The following is a 19,379-nucleotide window of genomic DNA, read 5'->3' on the forward strand; positions in this document are numbered from 1 at the left end:
GGGACAGTGCCAATGTTTACAGAAAAATATGTATAAAATGAGGAAAAGCTTGATACCACTATTTCTTTTGAGATGTGGGTGCCCAGGTAAACATCTCTATCATTCTCTAGCTGTGACTTTGTAGAAGTGGACCACTGTGAGGATCACCCAAGATAATGCACAAAAAAGTATTTACCCAGTCACTTGACATATACCACATGCTCAATAAATATTTGCTGTTATTACTGATATAACTGTACTCTAATATGTGCTTGTGACTAGACCTTCAAGTTCCTTAAAGAAACACTGCCATTTAAGACTTTCAAAGTAAATGTAAAGATAGATGGGATAAGGGACAAAAACAAAGACAAAATAGTTTCTCTAAGAAAATAGTTCACACAAACGATGAAGCATAGCCATGTGTGCAAACTGAAAATTAGGTATATAAATTGGGGGTGTTGGGCTGAGGCTATAGCTCAGTGGCAGAGCACTTGCCTAGCATGTGTGAGGCACCGGGTTTGATCCTCAGAACTATATAAACAAATAAAACAAAGTCATCTGTTCATCTACAACTACAAAAAAAAATTAAATTAAAAAATTAAAAAAAAATTGGGGGTGGTATGCTAGTGGTAGATGGAAAATAATTAAAGGAACTCTGAGGTTAACACTGGTGAATCTAAGCTCCTGTGCTTTGGCAAAAAACCCACCATTTACCTTGCTCTCAATCATTTAGCTTATTTGTACTAAGCCAAATATTGTACTAAATGCTAAGATGCTGTAGCAAAAAACATTCTCTGAGAGCTTATACACAATCCATCTTCCAGGAAAACTCTACCCCACTAAGAACTATGGTGGGTTGTAATTATGATGTTCTATTTCAAGCACAATGGTTGATGCTTTAAACATTTGGTCAACCACCATGAATAACTGGTCTTGAATTTTTGTGTTATTGTTGGTACTGGGGATTGAACCCAGCTGTGCTGTACCACTGAGCTACATCCCCAGCCCTCTTTTTGTTAATGTTTTCAGACTGGGTTTCACTAATTTGCCTAGGCGGGTCTTGAATTTGTAGCCTCAGTCTCCCAAGTAGCTGAGATGATAGGTGGGTGTCACCATACACACCTTTTATATTCCTTAAGTTTTATTTAAAGTTCAAGGATAGCATGGGAAGCTTAGGGAAATCCTGTCTCAAAATGAAGTAGAAAAGGCTGGGGATGTAGCTCAGTGGTAAAGCATTTGCCCCCAGCATGCAAGAAGCCCTGCAGTTAAATCCCCAGTGCCACGAAAAACAAACAAAAAAGACAGAAATGGTAGGTTTTTATAAATCTAAAAGTTGTCTTTAAAAAGATAATAAAATAGCAAACCTTTAGTTAGTTACCAAGAAAAACACAATCCATACATTAAAAATTGATGTACAGAAAAAATACTTCAAAGGGTTGTCAAGAGGGTCGGACAAGATCATACAGAGTACACACGACAAATCGGGAAAATGTTTACATGACATAAGAAGAGCTCCTATAAATTAATAAAGAAAAGAATCAGCCCAGAATATCAAAAAAAGCAAAGGACACAAACAAAATCAATCCCCAAACAAATAAAAATGTCCAGAAAACAATATCCTCTGTCTCTGGGCTGGGCAGGGCAAGGCAATAGTGGGTAAAGTTACTCTCATTCAATGTTGATGAAAAGAAAATATGTATAGCTTTCTTGGAGGGCAATTTGGAAATATGTATCAAAAGCCCTCAAATACAGTATCTTTTAATTAACATATAATCTCTTAGAAATTATTTAAGAATTTATACAAGATAGAAAAAAAGTTTGTTTTAAGAATGCTTACATGATAAAAAAAATTGGTAATAATATTAATATTTAGAGAAGAGATATTTCATAAATGTTACTATTCTTCCATTAAAAAGTTATTTATTAATATTTATTGACATGGAAAACTACAAATTCCCATAGGTCATTTACAAAATGATAAAAATGGACCACAGTCAACCAGTAATAACCTACAGCAGACTGCAAAGACCATACTGATTATAGTGCAGTTAAAACATACCCTAAGTGATTCCTAGTTAAGAAGAAACTAAAACTTCAACTTAAGGCAAGTCCAGAAAATCATGAGAATAATGCATCACACACCGAAAACTACGGAATGGATGCAGATGTTCTAACCAGAAATAAATTTATGAGGTTAAAAACACTAAGCATATCAAATTCTATATCCTACAAAGAATATAATCAATCACAAGCTCATGTCCATTACTAAAGCATTTAAAATAGTAAAACAGTAAAATCAAAATAATGTTTAAAAAAAGAGGTACGTAGTTATATAACATCAGAATCTAGTCATATAAAGGAATTCAATGCATACATTTTTAAAATGACATTTTAGGAGTTTCTTTAATGAAGAGAGGAAAATTTGCCAGACTGATTAAGTGAAAAAAAAAAATCAGGTTTTAAAATATGACTGTAAAGATGTCCAACAGAGTCTTATCTCTGGGCCTAAAACAGCACAAGATGTGGTCACATGTATTTTGGTGAGAGCTATTTTTCGTTAGATTCACAAAGATATCTGTGACCCTAAACAAGTTAAATGCCTAACAGACATCAAAAATGGTATCTCTGTGCTACCTCTCAGTGGTTAGATCATGGGGGATTTTTAAATTTTTCTCTATAAATTGCTATATTGTATAATAAATATGCATAATTTTTATTAATAAAGAGGACAATAGATCTCTTATTATTTTGCTTCCATTGTTTTTAAAAAAATCTTATTAGAAAATTCCTCCTTCTCCCCCAAAGCACCAATATACAAAGCTTAGTAGAGTCTCAGGTTCAGACAGATCATCTAATTCTTAGATTCTTGAATTTACCCCAAAGAACCTAAGCAATGACAGGAGATTACCAGAGTGGTGCTCCTCAAATTTAGAAATATTGTTTAAGAAATGTCCTGAACTAGAGAGAGCAAATCTGGCAATATCACTGCCAGGTCATTGCACCACTTTAATTCAAAGTGATTCTAAATCTTTCTCTATCCCTTTTCAATTGGACCATTTTTGAATGAAGAAAAACATATGAGTTATTGCCAGGAGCTGGGGTTCAGGGGCATGTGATAGCTATCTGTGAAGAGAACAATGTCAAGGTGACAATAGAGAGCCTCTTGTCTCAGGCGAGTGCCACACTTACCAGTTCCAGAAGAGAATGAGGAAGCAGCAAAAGCATCACCTTGGGTTGACTGGAAACCTGGGATCAAACTCTCAGCTGAGCCGCCAAGCTTTTCAGGATGTTTGCCTGGAGATACAAAATACCATTAGGTTCATTCTAGCAGAATCCTGTGATGCATCTACAAATGGTGGAGGGGAAAGGCACCCTCTGACTGCCTTTCAGACTCCTCTTACTGTATTACTGCAACATCTTGGCTATTCACAGGTCCTGTCTAGTCATTGCAATAACTGAGAAAAGGAAGGAAACTATTAAGAATCAAAAGAGACAACACATGGGTTTTGAAAGATGAAAAGAATTCTGGAGACTGGTTGTGCAACAGTGTGAATGAACTTAAAATTACTGAACTATATATTTAAAATGGCTATGATGGTAAATATTATGTTTTGTATATTTTACCACAATTAAATGTTTTTTATTTTTCGATTTTTAAAAAACTTTGCAATAGGGTTTCTTTAAGTTGTCTAGGCTGGTCTGGAATTTGTTATCCTCTTGACTCAGCCTCTTGAGTTGCTGGGATTACAGTGTGCACCACCATGCCTGGCCACAATTACGTTTTTTAAGTAAATTAAAAAAAAAGAATAAAAAGAGTGGGAGCGGGGAGAGCAGGCACATGAGAGAGAATGTGAGTGAACACAGAGCTCAAGCCTTAAAGCACAATTTCATTCCTCAAAGCAGAATACCTCCAGCCTTCACTGGGAATCTACTTACAACTTGGTTTTAAGGATTTGTGTTAAGGATCTGTTTTCTACGTTGGAAGCATTTTAGAAGTGAGAAGTGGTAAAGATGGCAGTAGTGTTATGTGAACAGAAAGGAGACAGAAAAATCACTAAAAATAGGAGAATTTAAAAAAGAAAAAAACTTAAGGTTGGTTATGCACAAAAACTACAGTTTCGACAGTCCATTAAGGTACTTATGTTTGCAGTTCAGAATGATAATTGGCACAGATAACAATGAAAGTGAGTTGCCAAAAAAGGTTAAACCTTATATCCTATATTCTGTTTAAAAACTCAGGAAAATAATATGAATAATAAAAAAGATTGCTACAAAATAATAGTTAAAGCTAAAATGTTTGGTCAACAGGTTATTGTTACAAAATAATAGTTAAAGCTAAAATGTTTGGTCCTCTTGGTTCTGGTTATACCTTTACCTGTGCTCTTGTGTACACCGAGGGACCTCTTTTCCAACTGCATATTAGAAAACTTCCACAGATATACCTATTGTTCCAAAGTGTGTGCATGTGCCTGTGTGTGTGTGTGTGTCCATCCTGCCTTCCAAATTAGACTATGAGTTTTCTGGACAGAATTGTATCTTTTTAAAAAATAAACTCTCCTTTCGGTGGTCAGTCAACAATAATATAGAACATTGAAAACAGTGAGAGAATCAGTGTCCATGGGAAGGCATAGGTTCATGGACAAGCAGTCATTACTTTCTGGAACAATAAACCCACCTACAAGAAGGGCACCATCACAGTCCCCAAGGAGTGAACCTGATTGACAGATCGATGCCACTGAATTGCTTTCAATTTTCTTCTTTAATGCTCCCATTGTCCTTGCTGCTACCCACCACAGGTCAGGATTTCCTGAAAATACCTCAATGTTCTGGTAAAAATAAAAGTTGACTTATATGCATATCTGGAAATCAAGCCTTTGGGGACAGGCCCAAGCCAACATTTTCACAAGCACATCCCTCTAGAGCTAACATTCCAACTCTTGCTTATTTCTCGGCATAGAGAATTTACAGGCAAGAATCACAAAAAAGGCATGGCTTTCTCACCTTCCCCCAGCTTGGCAAAGTCCTTGTTCAGCAGTTCCTCAGCTGTAAGTTTGGAGAAATTGTCATCATCAAAGGGATTCCATGTAGAACCTTCTGAAGGATTATAGACATTTTGTTGGGAGGTGCGAGGAGATCCTGATGGAGTGGTGGTTGCAGACCTAGGTAGGTTCCCACCCCCACGAGACAAAAAGACATATAAAAGTTGAACCAAACAAAAAGAGTCAAACTACTTTTTCTTTGTTTTGGGATAAAATTTTTTTTAGAGGTAATTTATCATTTCCCAGTGTTTTTCTAAAGGGGCTTTCTACAAAGTTTCCATGGATACCCTTTCCACTCAATGACATGAAGGTATCCTCTCCTTCATCACTCTTTCTGTCCCACTATTTTTTTTTTAAATCTCTTGCTTGGTTTTTCAGTCTTGTCTGCAAGGCCTTTCAGTTTAGGATCCCAAAGGAACCTGTTGTTAGGCTTGTGCATCCTATGGAGACCAATATAAGAGCTCCCACAACCAAGTCTTGGAGGCTCTGAGACTGAGGCCTTTGTAGGCTGCCTCCATCTTCCAGGATCTAGCAGCCATGGCATTAAGAGACACCATCACAATTAAAGATAAATGAAAATGGCTACTATCATTTTGTGTGTCTAGGTATCATTACCTAGTTTTCTTTTAAAGTCTTTCTTGAATTCATTTAAAGATTTTTAACTTCAGAGTTCACAGTTCCAAGAAAGATGAGTATCTGAAACTACATTTACTCAACACTCATCAAAGTCTACTTTATGTCAGGCACAGAGCCAGTCACTAGTTTACAAAAATTGACTGAGGCATGATCCTCATCTTGGAGAACTGGCAGGTACATCAGCCAGACACATGAATAATTAATGATAAAACAATGTGATACATGCTCAATAAAGGCCCAGACGCAATGACATATCAGAGGAAAGGTCAAAGAAAAGGCAACCCCTGACATTGATCTTGATGAAAAAAGTGAGCATTTCCTAAGGGAGGAGAACAGCAGCAGTCCCGGGAGAGGGCTTGGGATGAGCCAAGAGCTCATGAAGGTAGACATTGGCAAGTCCACTCATGTACAGAGCAGGCATTCCTGGGGTAACCAGTGAGTTCAGATAGCATCCCATGGACAATGAGGACCAATGAAATATTTTCAGCATGGAGACACTTGGTCAGATTGGGAGTTTAAATAACACACTGTATTGCATGTAACAAATAAGAGAATGGAAATTTTTTAAAATTTTAAAAAAATTTTAAAAAATTTTTTTAGTTGTAGATGGATACTATACCTTTATTTTATTTATTTTTATGTGGTGCTGAGGATTGAACCCAGTGCGTCCCACCTGCTAAGCAAGTGCTCTACCACTAAGCCACAACCCCAGCCCCAGGAAATTGTTTCTTCTGAACAGAACAGTACATATACTACAAACAATTCCCTTTCTTATAAAGGAACACCTGTGCAGGGAGAATTGTGGAGGAGATGCACAAAGAACAGACAAACACATAAGGGGGAGATGCAAACAGAAAGAAGGATTGCAGACAAAAGGAATGCCTACCCCTTTCTGCCATCTTCTTTAATAACCCAAAAAGTTACATATTACCCACCACCAGTGACTATACTTTGATCAGTATTCCTTTAACCTTGAGTGCTAGCTAACTGAGATAAGGTCCAGGTTAATGCAAACACAGAGCCTCTCTCCTTCAAAGTATGTCACTATGTAAACCAGGTAGTGCATCAACATAGTTATCTTAATAGCCTCAGCAGGGACTAGCTAGCATTCCAATGAGGGTGCCAGTTTCCCCCAGGGTGTCTGCTCACTGGGGGAACATTTCTCTATTTCCATGGTCAGAATACCTACACTTTCTTCCTAAACACAGACACACACTACTATATATACATCTACACACACCCATATAGTTATTGGAAAGCATTACACAAAACACCCATGATAGACCTTGCCCACAAAGTGAGAAGAACAAAGGGGAAGCACCACATACTTGGATTTATTGAGACTGGCCTCAGCTGCAGCTGCCTGGAGCAGCTGAGTGGATTTGCTGGCAGGGACCCCAAACACAGCACTGTGGGTGACGTCACTGAGAATCCGCCTGTGCCCAGCTCGTTGGGTTTTGGGGGATGATGGAGGAGTCAGAGATCCAAGTTTCTGTCCCTGGATGGTAGGAGGTGGGGTTGTTTGAACCTTTGGCTGTTGTCTTACTGGGGCTTGAAGCTGTTAGAGAGATAGAGAAGTGTTTTATTTATTTTTTTTTTTTAAAGGAGGAGGAAAAGGAAAAGGAAAACCAAATAGATAAGCAAAACAACAACAAAATGCCACAAGTGAGCTAACATAGGACTCAAATGGTTAAGTTTACCAGTAATACTCAGAAAGAAAGAACAAAAAGAAAAAGCTTCTACAATCTGGGCTGCAACTTTTAAGACTGATTCCAGTATAATATTTGATTGTTTTTTGTTTGTTTGTAGGTGGGGATCAAACCCAGGGCCTTGTGCATGCAAGGCAAGCACTCTACCAACTGAGCTATATCCCCAGCCCTGATAATATTTGAATTTATACATAAATCCAACCTATTACCCATCAATAATATACAAGGTAACCAAATGTAATTCTGCCCACAGAGGAAGATTCAGAAGCTATTCCTAGTTCTAAAGGTCTAGAATGTATCTTTAATGACCTCTTTCTGCTTTTGAGGTCACACAGCAGCTTGTTCAGAATGCTTCCAAAGGGCAGGCAATAGACCCTACCTTCTACCACAGTTAGAAGTCAAAGAAGACACACCTCTAGCAAAATACATTTATGCTAAATGATTTCTGCTAAGCGGTCCCTGAGACTCGCCATAGCTGTGACAAGAGTGAGTCAGATGGAATTCTACTGTGACTGAAACCGGTAGTGCTTTTACTGTGCTGTTATTAAAGCTCTTCGTTTCATTGATGGGATGAGTCTACAAGATCCTGTTTCTGTGGTAACCTCTGAGAAAATGTACAGCATTGATTTAGTGGGAGTTATTTGCTCCAATCTTTAGTTTAGAAATGACATAGAAGAACCAGCAGAAAACATAATAAGAAACAAAAACACCTTTCTTGATGATGACTCAGCTGACAACATAAGGACTCTAGAGATGTGGACCATTTTTAGGAGGGCCAAACTGCTACTAAAGAACAATAAACAAGGAGAACATCCTAGTGGTCCTTCAGCATATATCATCTATATCTAGGAAAATGAACAAAACAATGTTAAGAAACTCACATAACCCATTTCCTTAATTCTGTCAATCTGAAGATAAATGACTTAGGATATTTAATGATGAATTTAAGTATCCCTTCCCTCAAGTCCCTCCTCTCATATTAAAGCTGCCTCTCCATGCTCCATGCTGCAGCCTGGTTCCCATGTTCGGTCCCTCCAGAGGTAGACCTTGAAAGCTCAGGGAAACCAGAGTATTCAGCTATTTGGTTCAGAATACTTATAGCACAGGACACTGACTGTCCTTATGTCATCCTTAGGACATGGAACATTTAGTGAGGCAGACGATGTACAAGTGCCAGTGTACCAACTACCTCATCAATGGGCAGAATGATACAATCATAGTGTTCCAGTATCAACTGAACTGAGACAAGAGTAGCACAGTTTCTGCTGAGGGAAAGCAGAGTGCTATTGAAGACCAGAGCTCCAGCCCCACCACTTCCTCTGGGGGTCCAGAGTTGCTCCTATACCAGCCAGTTGAATGCCAGCACTGATGGAGGCTAGAAGGTTTTGAGGAGAGACCTGACTGGCCTATTTTATAAGACATTCATTACTCTGAAAAGGGTACTTGTCTGTTCAGTCCCTTTTTTGATGAAGACTCCACACTACTTGGAGAACATCTTCCACTCCTCTTTCCTGTTCTCCATGTGCAGCACACTTTAGAATGGATGCCCCTATCGGGGTAAAACATCTCTAATCTGAAGATCTAAAGCCCCAAATGCTCTAAAATCTGAAACTTCTTGTGCACGACATGATGCCACACATGAAAAATTCCACACCTGACTTCATGTCTCAGTCAAAACACAGGGGTACTAAAAATATGATACCTCAGGCTATGTTTATGAGTGCATATGAAACATAAATGAAATTCATGTTCAGTCTTGGGACCCATCCCCAAGATATCTCATTATATATGCAAATATTCCAGAATCTGAAGCACTTTTGTCCTAAGAATTTCAGATAATGGATACTCAGCCTAACCTATTTAGGGGTTCTTCACAACAATCCTGTCAGCCAGGCAATTATATGTTCACTTTGAGCCAACAAAAGTGAGTTGAAAAGAGTCTTAGAAAACAGATTCCAACACTTTCACTTCAGAGGAGAAGAGACCATGGCCCACTGAGGCTAAGTTCTCACTCAAGGGCACAAGGTGGACTGGAAGAAGAATCCATACCTCCCAACCACCACTCAGGACTCTTTTCTGCACCACAATGCCTCTCATCCAAAGACAAAACTAGGGAGGGTGAAGGAGAAACAGACTGCAAAAGGAGGACAAGGCAGACTCTGATATCTAACTTGTTGAAGACTTTTTAAAAACAAAATATGTAATTATAGAAGTGTAAGCATGCCAAGAAATGTAAGAATATAGAGAAGAGTGTCTATTCCCACACTCCAATACAATCCTTATCTTTGTTGTGCCTTAAATGTAAGTCAGTTTGTCTCCTCTCCTTTCCCCTTTCCCTGTCCCTTCCCTCCCCTCCCTCTTTCTTTCCCCAGTATGGGGGATTGAATCCAGGGGCGCTGTACCACTGACCTACATCTGGAGCACTTTTAATTTTAAGACAGGGTCTCACTAAGCTGCAGAGGCTGGTTTCCAACTGTGCTCATCCTGCTTCAGCCTCCCAAGTAGATGGTATTTAAAGGCATGTACCATGGTGTATGGCCTAAGTCTTTTTTTCACGTATACACTTTTTCCAATTTTACAACTCTTTCAACATTACCTCATGAGCATTGTTCTCACATTGCTGTACAGACTCTCATACTGCTTTATGATTTTTAATGGCTGCATGGTTGGGTTCCTGAATGGTTTAGGTTGCTTCCATTCTTTGGGCTACTATTAATAAGACTGCAATGAACCTTTAGAGCATATGGTCATTTTCCCTTTGCTGATTACTGCTTTCAGATGGCTGCAGGGTGTTCTTATATTCACTCACATGCTTCTCCAAATAAGCCCTGCCATGAGTCAGAGACACAGGGATGGGTCAAACCTGGGCAGCTCTATGGTTCCTGGTTAAGTACAGTCAACCCAGTACTCCCTAAACAATTATTTCTGAGCACAGTGCTCCAGTGTTTTTCCATGTGGGGAGCATGGAGAAGGTTTATAATTAATTCCCAATACAGCAGACACTGTCCAGGCAAAGCTGAAGGGAACCTCATGAAAAGTGATGCTAGTAGTAGTTGAGTATTCATTATCTTGAATGAGCATTTATTGCTATTATCCTAAAACACAGATCATGATTCTTTGATTATTGCCCCAGGTCTGTTATTGTAATTCGTCATGTCTCTAGGGCAGTTGCTTTCTAGTCTAGGCCTCAGATTTCAATTCCATAAAATCAGGGGACTAAGATGGATAATTAAGATCTCTTTTTATTAAGTCATGTAATAATTTTTTAAAAAACTGTTTCCATTAACAAGAAGAACTTTATCTTTTGTTAAAAATACAGAGGATAGCCATCTACCACATATTGCAGGAAGAAAGTTGTTTCATTTCAGAAACAAAGGTGTAAGCACTGAATAGACACTTGGCTGAGACTTAGAGAAGACAATCTATTTTTGGCACTGCTTTTTGAAGGGATAGAAGTTTTCTTGTTTAAGATAGTGACAAAACTATATTAGAAATTAATTCTCAGAAAAATGGATCCTTATCATCTAGTAGTTGAATTTCCTTGGGAATAAGAGAGTAGCTGTAATATTTTATCAACTACGTATCAAAAAATACCTTTTTCTATCACTATAATCTTTTCTATTGCTATCACTAAGGAAACTCTGAGTATAGAATAAAGTTTCCTTACTAAAGGGCAAAGCAAGAATGCTCAAATGTGCTGAAACTGTAGATGTCAATCAGGAGAGGGTTCTGATGCTATATTCACTCAAATTCTAAATTTACAGGATGGTTCTAACAAGTAGATACTCAGATGCTCTGGTATCCAGGATACTGTGCCATGGTACATGGTCACAGGCAAGTTGGGCCTTCAAAGGTGATACTTGGTAAACTCAAACACTGTGGCTAGTTGTGTCATTCATAAACTCAACACTGTCAAGACTCAGGGTACAGATGGAAGCCCACATAAACCCCCAGAGACCGGGAAGGGCACAATGGATCAATCTGCCTCTTGAAGAAGGGAAAAGGATTAGCTCAAATCCTGAGTCCTTGACTATTTGATCATAGCACTAACAGAGACAATGAACAGCCTAATGCCAGGGTGATAAATTAAAATGTATGCCTTCATCAGTAACCTTGAATAATTTTTTTAGAACTCTGTCTTCTACAGAATACTTCATGCTGTCCTTGGATGTATCAAGCAAAGATGAAATCTTTTAACTGTAGGGATGAGAAAGCAACCTGGTCCCCCTCACAACTGCTGCCATCTCTTACTGCCCTCTCCCTGGCCCTCAATGCTCACTCCTCTTCTGCCTTTCACCCTGAGCCCTGGTTCTTACTGTGGGCTCCTGAGCAGATGTTGGCTGGGGGACAGAGGCAGGCTGGGCCTGGGGCTGTGGTCCTGCTGCTGCCAGGCTCTTTTGCTGCAGAGCTGCCTGCTGAGTCATCAGCTGTTGCTGATGCAAAGCTGTGGCCAACTGTTGTTGCTGCTGTTGTTGCTGCTGCTGCTGCTGCTGCTGCTGTTGCTGTTGCTGCTGCTGCTGGTAGAAGTTCTGCATCAGCTGCTGTTGAGTGCCTCCCTGGGACACCACAGGGAACTGGGCAATGGCTGGTTGCTGGGTTCCTGAATGTACTGCCTGAAACTGAGAGGAGAGAATGGCAAGAAACGAGGAGGTGAAAAAGGTCCTGTAGCAGAAACACATTCACAAAGATCAGTGGTGAAGCCAAAGGCAAGAGCAGGTAGAAGTCTTATTACCTGGTTCATAGAAATCTCAGGTCATTGAAACAAACACAGCAGTACCTTACATTGCTGAACCATACCCACTGCTTTAGAATGGTTTCCAAGTGGGTTTCTATGCCTAGGCTGAAGGAAGCTACCTGACTTAATAAACATCAGGTGGCTCCACAAGCTGATATGTAACAGAAAAAAATAAATGCTCTCCCGATGACAGAAGTAATCCTTCTTATAAGGGATTTTGAAGTAGTCAAGATTAAAATGCTTCCTTGCATGCATAGGATAATACAATGTTGACACTGAAAAGAATAACATAAATGTTAACCCAGCTACTGAAACTCATATCAAGGCTTTCTGAAAATTATTTCCCAATTGCTCTACTTTATGAAAACTCTACCATCTTTATTCAAAATATTCTGATATTTCGTTATAATTTTTTTAAAAAATTTTTTTTAGCTGTAGGTGGACACGATACCTTTATTTATTTATTTTTATGTGGTGCTGAGGATCGAACCCTGTGCCTCATGCATGCTAGGCAAGCGCTCTACTACTGAGCCACAATCCCAGCCCTCGTTATAATTTTATAGTGGGGTCATCCTACCTTGCCCAGGCTGGTCTCAAACACCTGGGCTCAAGTGATCCTGCTGCCTCAGCCTCCCAGGTAGCTGGGACTATAGACTTGCCAGCATGCCCAGCTTTTATAACACTTCTTACATGTCTCTCCAATCTCCACTGCTAGGAACTATGTCCTAGGCACATAAACAGAGCTCAAAATAAGGCCCTACTGATGAACAAGATCTTCTTTGGGACACCCTAAATATAGTTACCTAGCTACAGAGTTAATTTGGAGGATACCATTTGTCTACTGGGGACAAAGTTAAAGGGTTAGCAACAAAGCAGATGTCAAAATATAGCTGCCTATTTATAACCGAAAAATGATGGAAACAACCCAAATGTTTATCAACAGTAAACTGAATAAACTATGACATATCCTGAAAATGCCAAATGGATACTCTCAAGTTGTATAGAGGAATGAAAGATACTTCTACAGATGGGTTAGAGGGGATAGAATTTTGTAGATTTAACTCTGAAACAATGTAAATGGTTATAATTCATCAGAATTAAACCAAAATTGAAAAACAATAATGAGCCAGGCACAGTGGTACATTCCTGTAATCCCAGAAACTCAGGAGGCTGAGGCAGGAGGATTCCAAGCTCAAGGTCATCCTTGGCAATTTAGCAAGATCTTGTCTCAAAATAAAACATAAAGGCTTGGGTTGTAGCTTAGTGGAACAGTGCCCCTGGGTTCAATCTCTAGTACTAAAGGAAAAAGGAAAAAAAGCAATAACTAAAAATGAAAAGCAAAATGATACAAAGAAACCAGTATACAGAGGTAATTAACTATAGTCAGGAATGTGTGTAGGGCGTGGCTGGAAAAGTAGGTCACTGGAGTGTGCCTTTGGGGTTTATATTTTATCCCTGGTAAGCAGAACTCTCTGCTTCCTGGTGGCCATGTTTTAAGCTACTCTCCTTCTCCACACCCTTCTACTGTGGTGTTCTGCCTCACCTTGTGCTCAGAGCCATGGAGTTAGCCATCTAATGGATCGAGACCAATAGAAACTGTAAGCTCCAAATAACTTTTCCTCCTCTATGTTGTTCTTGTCAGGTCTTTTGTTCACATGATGATAAAGCTGAATAAAACCATTCCCTAGGTAATAATGTGTGAAACATTTTAAGAATAAAATGGGCAAAGAAATCTTATACTGATTTTTAGTAATCATATTGGTATTATTATCCTGAAACTATAAACTAATTAATTAACTATGTTAATGCTGTTAGGAATCAAGATTTCCAGATAAGTAAAACACAACAGAATCCAAAAAGTTAAACAAAAATCCTGTAACTACAAATTTGAATTAGTAATATAAATCTGAATTCATAATGTATATTTTTTTCATTGTCGATGGACCTTTATTTTATTTATGTATATGTGGTGCTGAGAATTGAACTCTTCCACTGAGCTACAATCTCAGCTCTCATAATGTATATTTTCTAATAAAACAAAACACATTTTCTAACTGTACACTGAAAAGGCCAAGAAATAACCACAAATCCATTAGTAAGTGAGTATGTCTAGCACCAAATGGTAGGTTCTAAATATCATTTCCATTAAAAAAATAAACAGCTCCTTAGAAAAACAGATAATTCCAGGTCAAGGACAGAATGATCCTAGAACAGTGTGTTATCCTCAACGGCAAGGCAATCATTAAAGACTACCAGAGTCACTCATATCCAAAGAACCAGGAAACCAATTTGAAAGTACTTCCACTGGCCAAAATAACTAACAGACAATTTGAGCCTCAAAATAAATTTTTAAAAAATGCAATGTATTGAAAGATATCAAACATGTTAAAATTCACAAATTCATAATGATATGAAACAAAAACTTCAAAGTCACTTTTGGATGATGGAGTGAACAAATTCATTATTCCAAAAACTGGCAAGCAAAGAGAAAGAATCAAGCATTTCTCTTGCCTTTCTGAATAAATAGTGCCTCAGGGTAACTAAATAGTTGATGAAAAAAAGTTCTTCATAGAAAAATTCCAGGCCCTAAGTGAAGTGGGAATGCTAGTATATCATTTTGCTATTGCTAGTGAATTAATGGACTTAGGAAATAATCAGCAATGGCTGGCAAGCTAATGAGAAACATTAATAAAATGGATGAGTCAGACAACACCTTAACACACTGAATGGTCTCAACATCATTAAAGGAGAAGACAACCAGATATTAGAGGCATCCTGATGTGACGGAAAAGGAAAAAGCAAGAATTGCCAGACCAAATGGAATATTGAGCAGGCCTTGGGAAACTACCAGTTTTCAAGAGACAAAGGAACATACCAAATGATACCATGAGGCAATCAAGCCAAATCCAGAATGCAGAACATTCCACAGAGCAACTAACCCAGTTTCTTAAAAAAATGGAAAAGGGGAGAAGGAACATTTAGAAAAGGGAAAAGGGAACTTAAGAGATATATTAATTACTATAAAATGTGTTTATAGTATAAAATGTGAAAAATTATAAGTAAAGATAATGGAAAAAATATACCAAGTAAACAAAACATGTGGGCCTTGCTTGGATGCTGATTTTAAAAAGCCAACTTAAATTATGAGACATCAGAAACAGTTGAACATGACTGGGCTTTTTTTTTTTTTTTTTGGTCAGTACTGGGGATTGAACTGAAGGCCTCATGCATGCTAGCTGAGACTGGCCTCAAATTTGTGATCCTCCTGTCTCAGCCTCCTGAGTTGCTAGGATTACAGGTATGCATGACCACATTCAGTACTACTGGAATATTTGATCAGAAAAAAATCATAGTTTTTTTTTTTTTTTTTTTCCCTTCAGTATGTCCTTGAAACCCTGAAAAATAGCACCTTCACTGAGTTCGTCAAGCATGTGATAAATTCTCCATGGCCTGAAGAGAACAGTGAATGGGCTGTGAATTATCAATCTACTTCTAAATGCCTTAGTTATCTATGAGAAACAATGATGTAATAAAGGAATGGCTCTCCATTGTCCTAGCACTTCTAAGGAATACATCTGTACTTACTGGGCCTTTTCACAGTCACGATTCAGCCTGGATCACCTTACCTGCTGAGCCTGGGCCTGCTGCTGGTGGTAAAATGTGCCTGATGGCTGCTGTGGCTGCTGCTGTGGCTGCTGCTGTGGCTGGGGCTGGGGCTGCGGCTGCTGTGGCTGCTGCTTGAGGAAGAGCTGTTGCTGGTGCTGGGGTGTGGCCTGGGCCTGAGATGTTGTCAGACCCTGGGCTGGGGTGGAAGGCGGCTGCTGTGGGGTGGATGGAGCCTGTGGCTGCTTGGGCTGAGACTGAGGCAGAGGCTGGCTGGGTGGGGCTTGGGCTTTTGGTTGAGGAACACTGGTCAAAAGCCCAGGTTGATTGCTGGGTCCTACAATAAGAATAAACTCCATATTAGACCTCAAAACTCTTCTAGATGAAAAACAGCTTTCTGATTTGTCAAAGTAGTAGAAAGGGGATGATAATTAGGCAGATTATTCTAAGATCCATGTGCTCCACACTGTCTGTCCACATGCTCTGTTTTCCCCAGAATGACTTTCCATCTTTTTTGCCAAACTGTGCTTTAAAATTTTCAAAACAGGGCTCAATAACAAGATGCAATATTTGATTCCTTTAGAAAGCAGTCCTTTATCCATCATCCCAATTAGCCAATTCTCCTTTAGTTAGCAGCCTGAGTATCTACAGCCAACTGGCCTTTGCTGCTACTGTAGGTAAACACAATCTTTGTATCAGTTGGCTTGCTGCATGACAAAAGAATTCTTCAAATGTTTTACCTATAGTTTACATAACCCCCACCTGGAAGCCTAAATGTCTGGCAGAATTTACCAAAAGCAGCTTCCTCCTAGGGGAAGCAATATAGTTGTATTCCGTTACTTGATATTTTGAATCAGTTGGGGTTTTTTGGTACTGGGGATTGAACCCAGGGGTGCTTAACCACTGGGCCACATCCCAACCCTTTTTATTTTTTGAGACAGGGTCTCACTAAGTTGCGAGACTGGCTTTGAACTTAGATCCTCCTACCTTAGCCTTCCAAGTTGCTGGGATTACAGGCATGCACCACTGGGCCTGGTAGATCAATTGTCTTTATAAAACAAAGTTTACTCATCTAATTAGAAACAGAATACCAAAATACAAAAGGGTGATAGATATTTCAAGAAACAAAACATTATGGAATAAAGAGGTAGGTATGGGAAGAACAGATCAAACCACAAAGTCAGGGCCAAGATGAGAAAATATAGAGATGACAGCCTTCAGTAGTCTTAAAGATCCATCTTAGAATACAATAAGAGGTCTCCACTTTTGCAGCCACTGGCCGTACAATTTCAAAGGTAATTCACTTCATTATTCTTTATTTGCCTCTGGATTCCATTCCTAACATGAAACCAGGCTCTCCAACACTTCTGTAATAAAGAGGTACACTCACTTTCAACCCAGTCTAGTAACTGACCTGCAGCCTGAGGCGGAGGCTGAACTGTGGCCCTCTTCCGAGGTGTCAGAGCTGGCTGGATGGGAAGGATTCCTGGATTTGGCTGAGTCTGCCCAGCTTTAGGCCTCTGGCGGGGTGCAATTGAAGTTTCTGTGGTAGGAATGGGATCTGTCAGTCTAGAAAAGGAAAAGTGGGGGGAAAAAGATTCATGTCAAGAGTGGGAAAATGGGAGATGAGTGGGCAGAGTACATAACCCTTTCCCCTCAACCCTTACCCAAACCTTCCAGATCTGCTTAGTCAATAATTCTCAAAGGCCCATAGGATGTTATTAATTTCTTTAAAAAGTGCTTACTGGGCAAAAATGATTTTAACACAAAGATGGAATTATATTGAGCAGATTTCTTTCCAGCAGATCTTTTCATGTGTGAATATGCATGGTTAATCTATATGGAATGCAATGTTTCTCAAGCTTATACACTTTTTTTTTTAACATTTATTTTTTAGAAGTAGTTGGACACAATACCTTCATTCTATCTATTTATTTTTATGTGGTGCTGAGGATTGAACCCTGGGCCTCGCACATGCTAGATGAGTACTCTACCGCTGGCTGAGTCACAATCCCAGCCCAAGCTTATACACTCTTGAAACCTTTTTCTCTAATACCTCCTAGGATTTCCCAGGATACACTATGGGTAATGATGCTAAAAGAGGTTTGAGGAGGGTGTTCTTTCAGAGATACAGGGAACTCAAACTTGGTTGAAGACAGCTGTCAAAAATGGTCTCTCTAGCTGGGTATGGTGATGTACACCTATAATCCCAGCAACTCGGGAGATTGAGGCAGAAAAATCTTGAGTTCATAGCCAGCCTGGGCAATTCATTGAGACCCTGGCTCAAAATAAAAGGGCTGGGGGCTCTGGAGATGTAGTTCAGTGGTATAGCACTTGCCTAGCATGCGTGAGGCCCCAGGTTTGATCCCCAGCACTGAAAGAAAAGGAGAAAAAAAAAAAAGGTCTCTACAATGAAAAGCAAATGAGTGAATCCAACAAGAAGGAATAAGTAAATAATCTGAGGTAAAAAAAATTAAAATTCAGGAGTATAACAGAAACACCGCCACCACTCCCGCACCCTCCCCCCCTTTTTCAGTACTAGGAATTGAATCCAGAGTTGCTCTACCACTGAGCTACATCTCTAGCCCTTTTTATTTTGAAATAGGATCTCCCTAAATTGCCCAGGATAGCCTTGAACTTGGGTTTCTCCTGCTTTAGCCTCCCAAATTTCTGGGACTATAGGCATGTGCAACCTTGCCCAGCATGTACTCCTTTACCAGAGAAATAAAAATTTTAGCTTACCACAGTGTTATCCAGAGTAAAAGAATCACCTATTCTAGCCTCTTTTGTGACCAAGTGTGGCCATTTGTCTAAGCTCTAGCCTTACATGGAATGTAAAGAGGTTGCTATTTGGCAGTTTAGAAAAACCTTAAGAAATAACTGATATATTCCCTTTTCCTATCTTCTTTGGCCATTCCTTGATCCTGCTGCTTTGGATGGGAAGAGGCTGCTACACTGATCTATGAGGTCACTGGCCACACCTGTAGGGATGGTAGAGTGATGAGCATGAAGAAATCTGGGTTCACGAAACAGAACTGCCATATAAGACCTGGCCTACTCACCTCCAAACTTTGTTTACTTGTGAGAAAAAAATTAACACCTATCTCCAATAAGACACCATTATTTCAGACTTTTTGTCCAAAGTAACAGAGGGATGTGCCATGTGGCCCACTTAATTCCTTGTGATGGTGTCGAAGTCCATCATTCATTTATAGTAGTTTGGGCAGCTAACTACGACCTAACTCAGATCAGAGTCCACTGCCCTTTGAAAATTGCACTTAAGGAGTATAAATGAGGCTAAGGCCAAAATAAACAAACTTCATGAGTATTTCCAAAATATGTCTGGCACAGCCTCCATGAATGCAAAACAGGAAGCAAAAGAACTGGCCCTATGTCCTTCCCATGATGTATCTCTAAAGTATGGCTCTCCTTGGCCCAGAAACCTCTCAATGACATCCTGTTAGATGCTCTTATGCTGGGCAGAGAATTGATAATATGTAAGTTATCTCATCTGGAGTGGCTGTAACCTGCATAAAGGAAGTGGGAGGGAAAAGTGTGACAGATTTTGGAGGACAGGACAAGTGTAAGAGAAAAAGCCCAGGGTCAGGGAGGTGAACAGACTTCAGTGGAAATCCAAACTCAAAACTCTTCATATTGGTTTCCTGAGGGGAACATCTT

At 39.4% G+C, this 19,379-nt stretch overlaps 1 protein-coding gene across 6 annotated transcripts in view; it reads right to left on the reverse strand.

Moving 5' to 3' along the window:
* Nucleotides 1–19,379, reverse strand: part of Aak1 (AP2 associated kinase 1) — a 173,291-nt gene that overhangs the window by 38,302 nt on the left and 115,610 nt on the right. For all 6 annotated transcript variants that reach the window (XM_071601672.1, XM_071601670.1, XM_071601671.1 and 3 more), the window contains 6 exons: nt 17,116–17,270; nt 15,725–16,038; nt 11,680–11,982; nt 6,983–7,212; nt 4,981–5,138; nt 3,169–3,273 (listed from right to left, as the gene is read on the reverse strand). In XM_071601672.1, coding sequence (XP_071457773.1) covers nt 3,169–3,273; nt 4,981–5,138; nt 6,983–7,212; nt 11,680–11,982; nt 15,725–16,038; nt 17,116–17,270 — 1,265 coding nt within the window. The remainder of the gene's footprint in view (nt 1–3,168; nt 3,274–4,980; nt 5,139–6,982; nt 7,213–11,679; nt 11,983–15,724; nt 16,039–17,115; nt 17,271–19,379) is intronic.

This window comes from Marmota flaviventris, chromosome 14 (genome assembly GCF_047511675.1).
Source record: "Marmota flaviventris isolate mMarFla1 chromosome 14, mMarFla1.hap1, whole genome shotgun sequence".
Taxonomy (NCBI): Eukaryota; Metazoa; Chordata; class Mammalia; order Rodentia; family Sciuridae; genus Marmota; species Marmota flaviventris.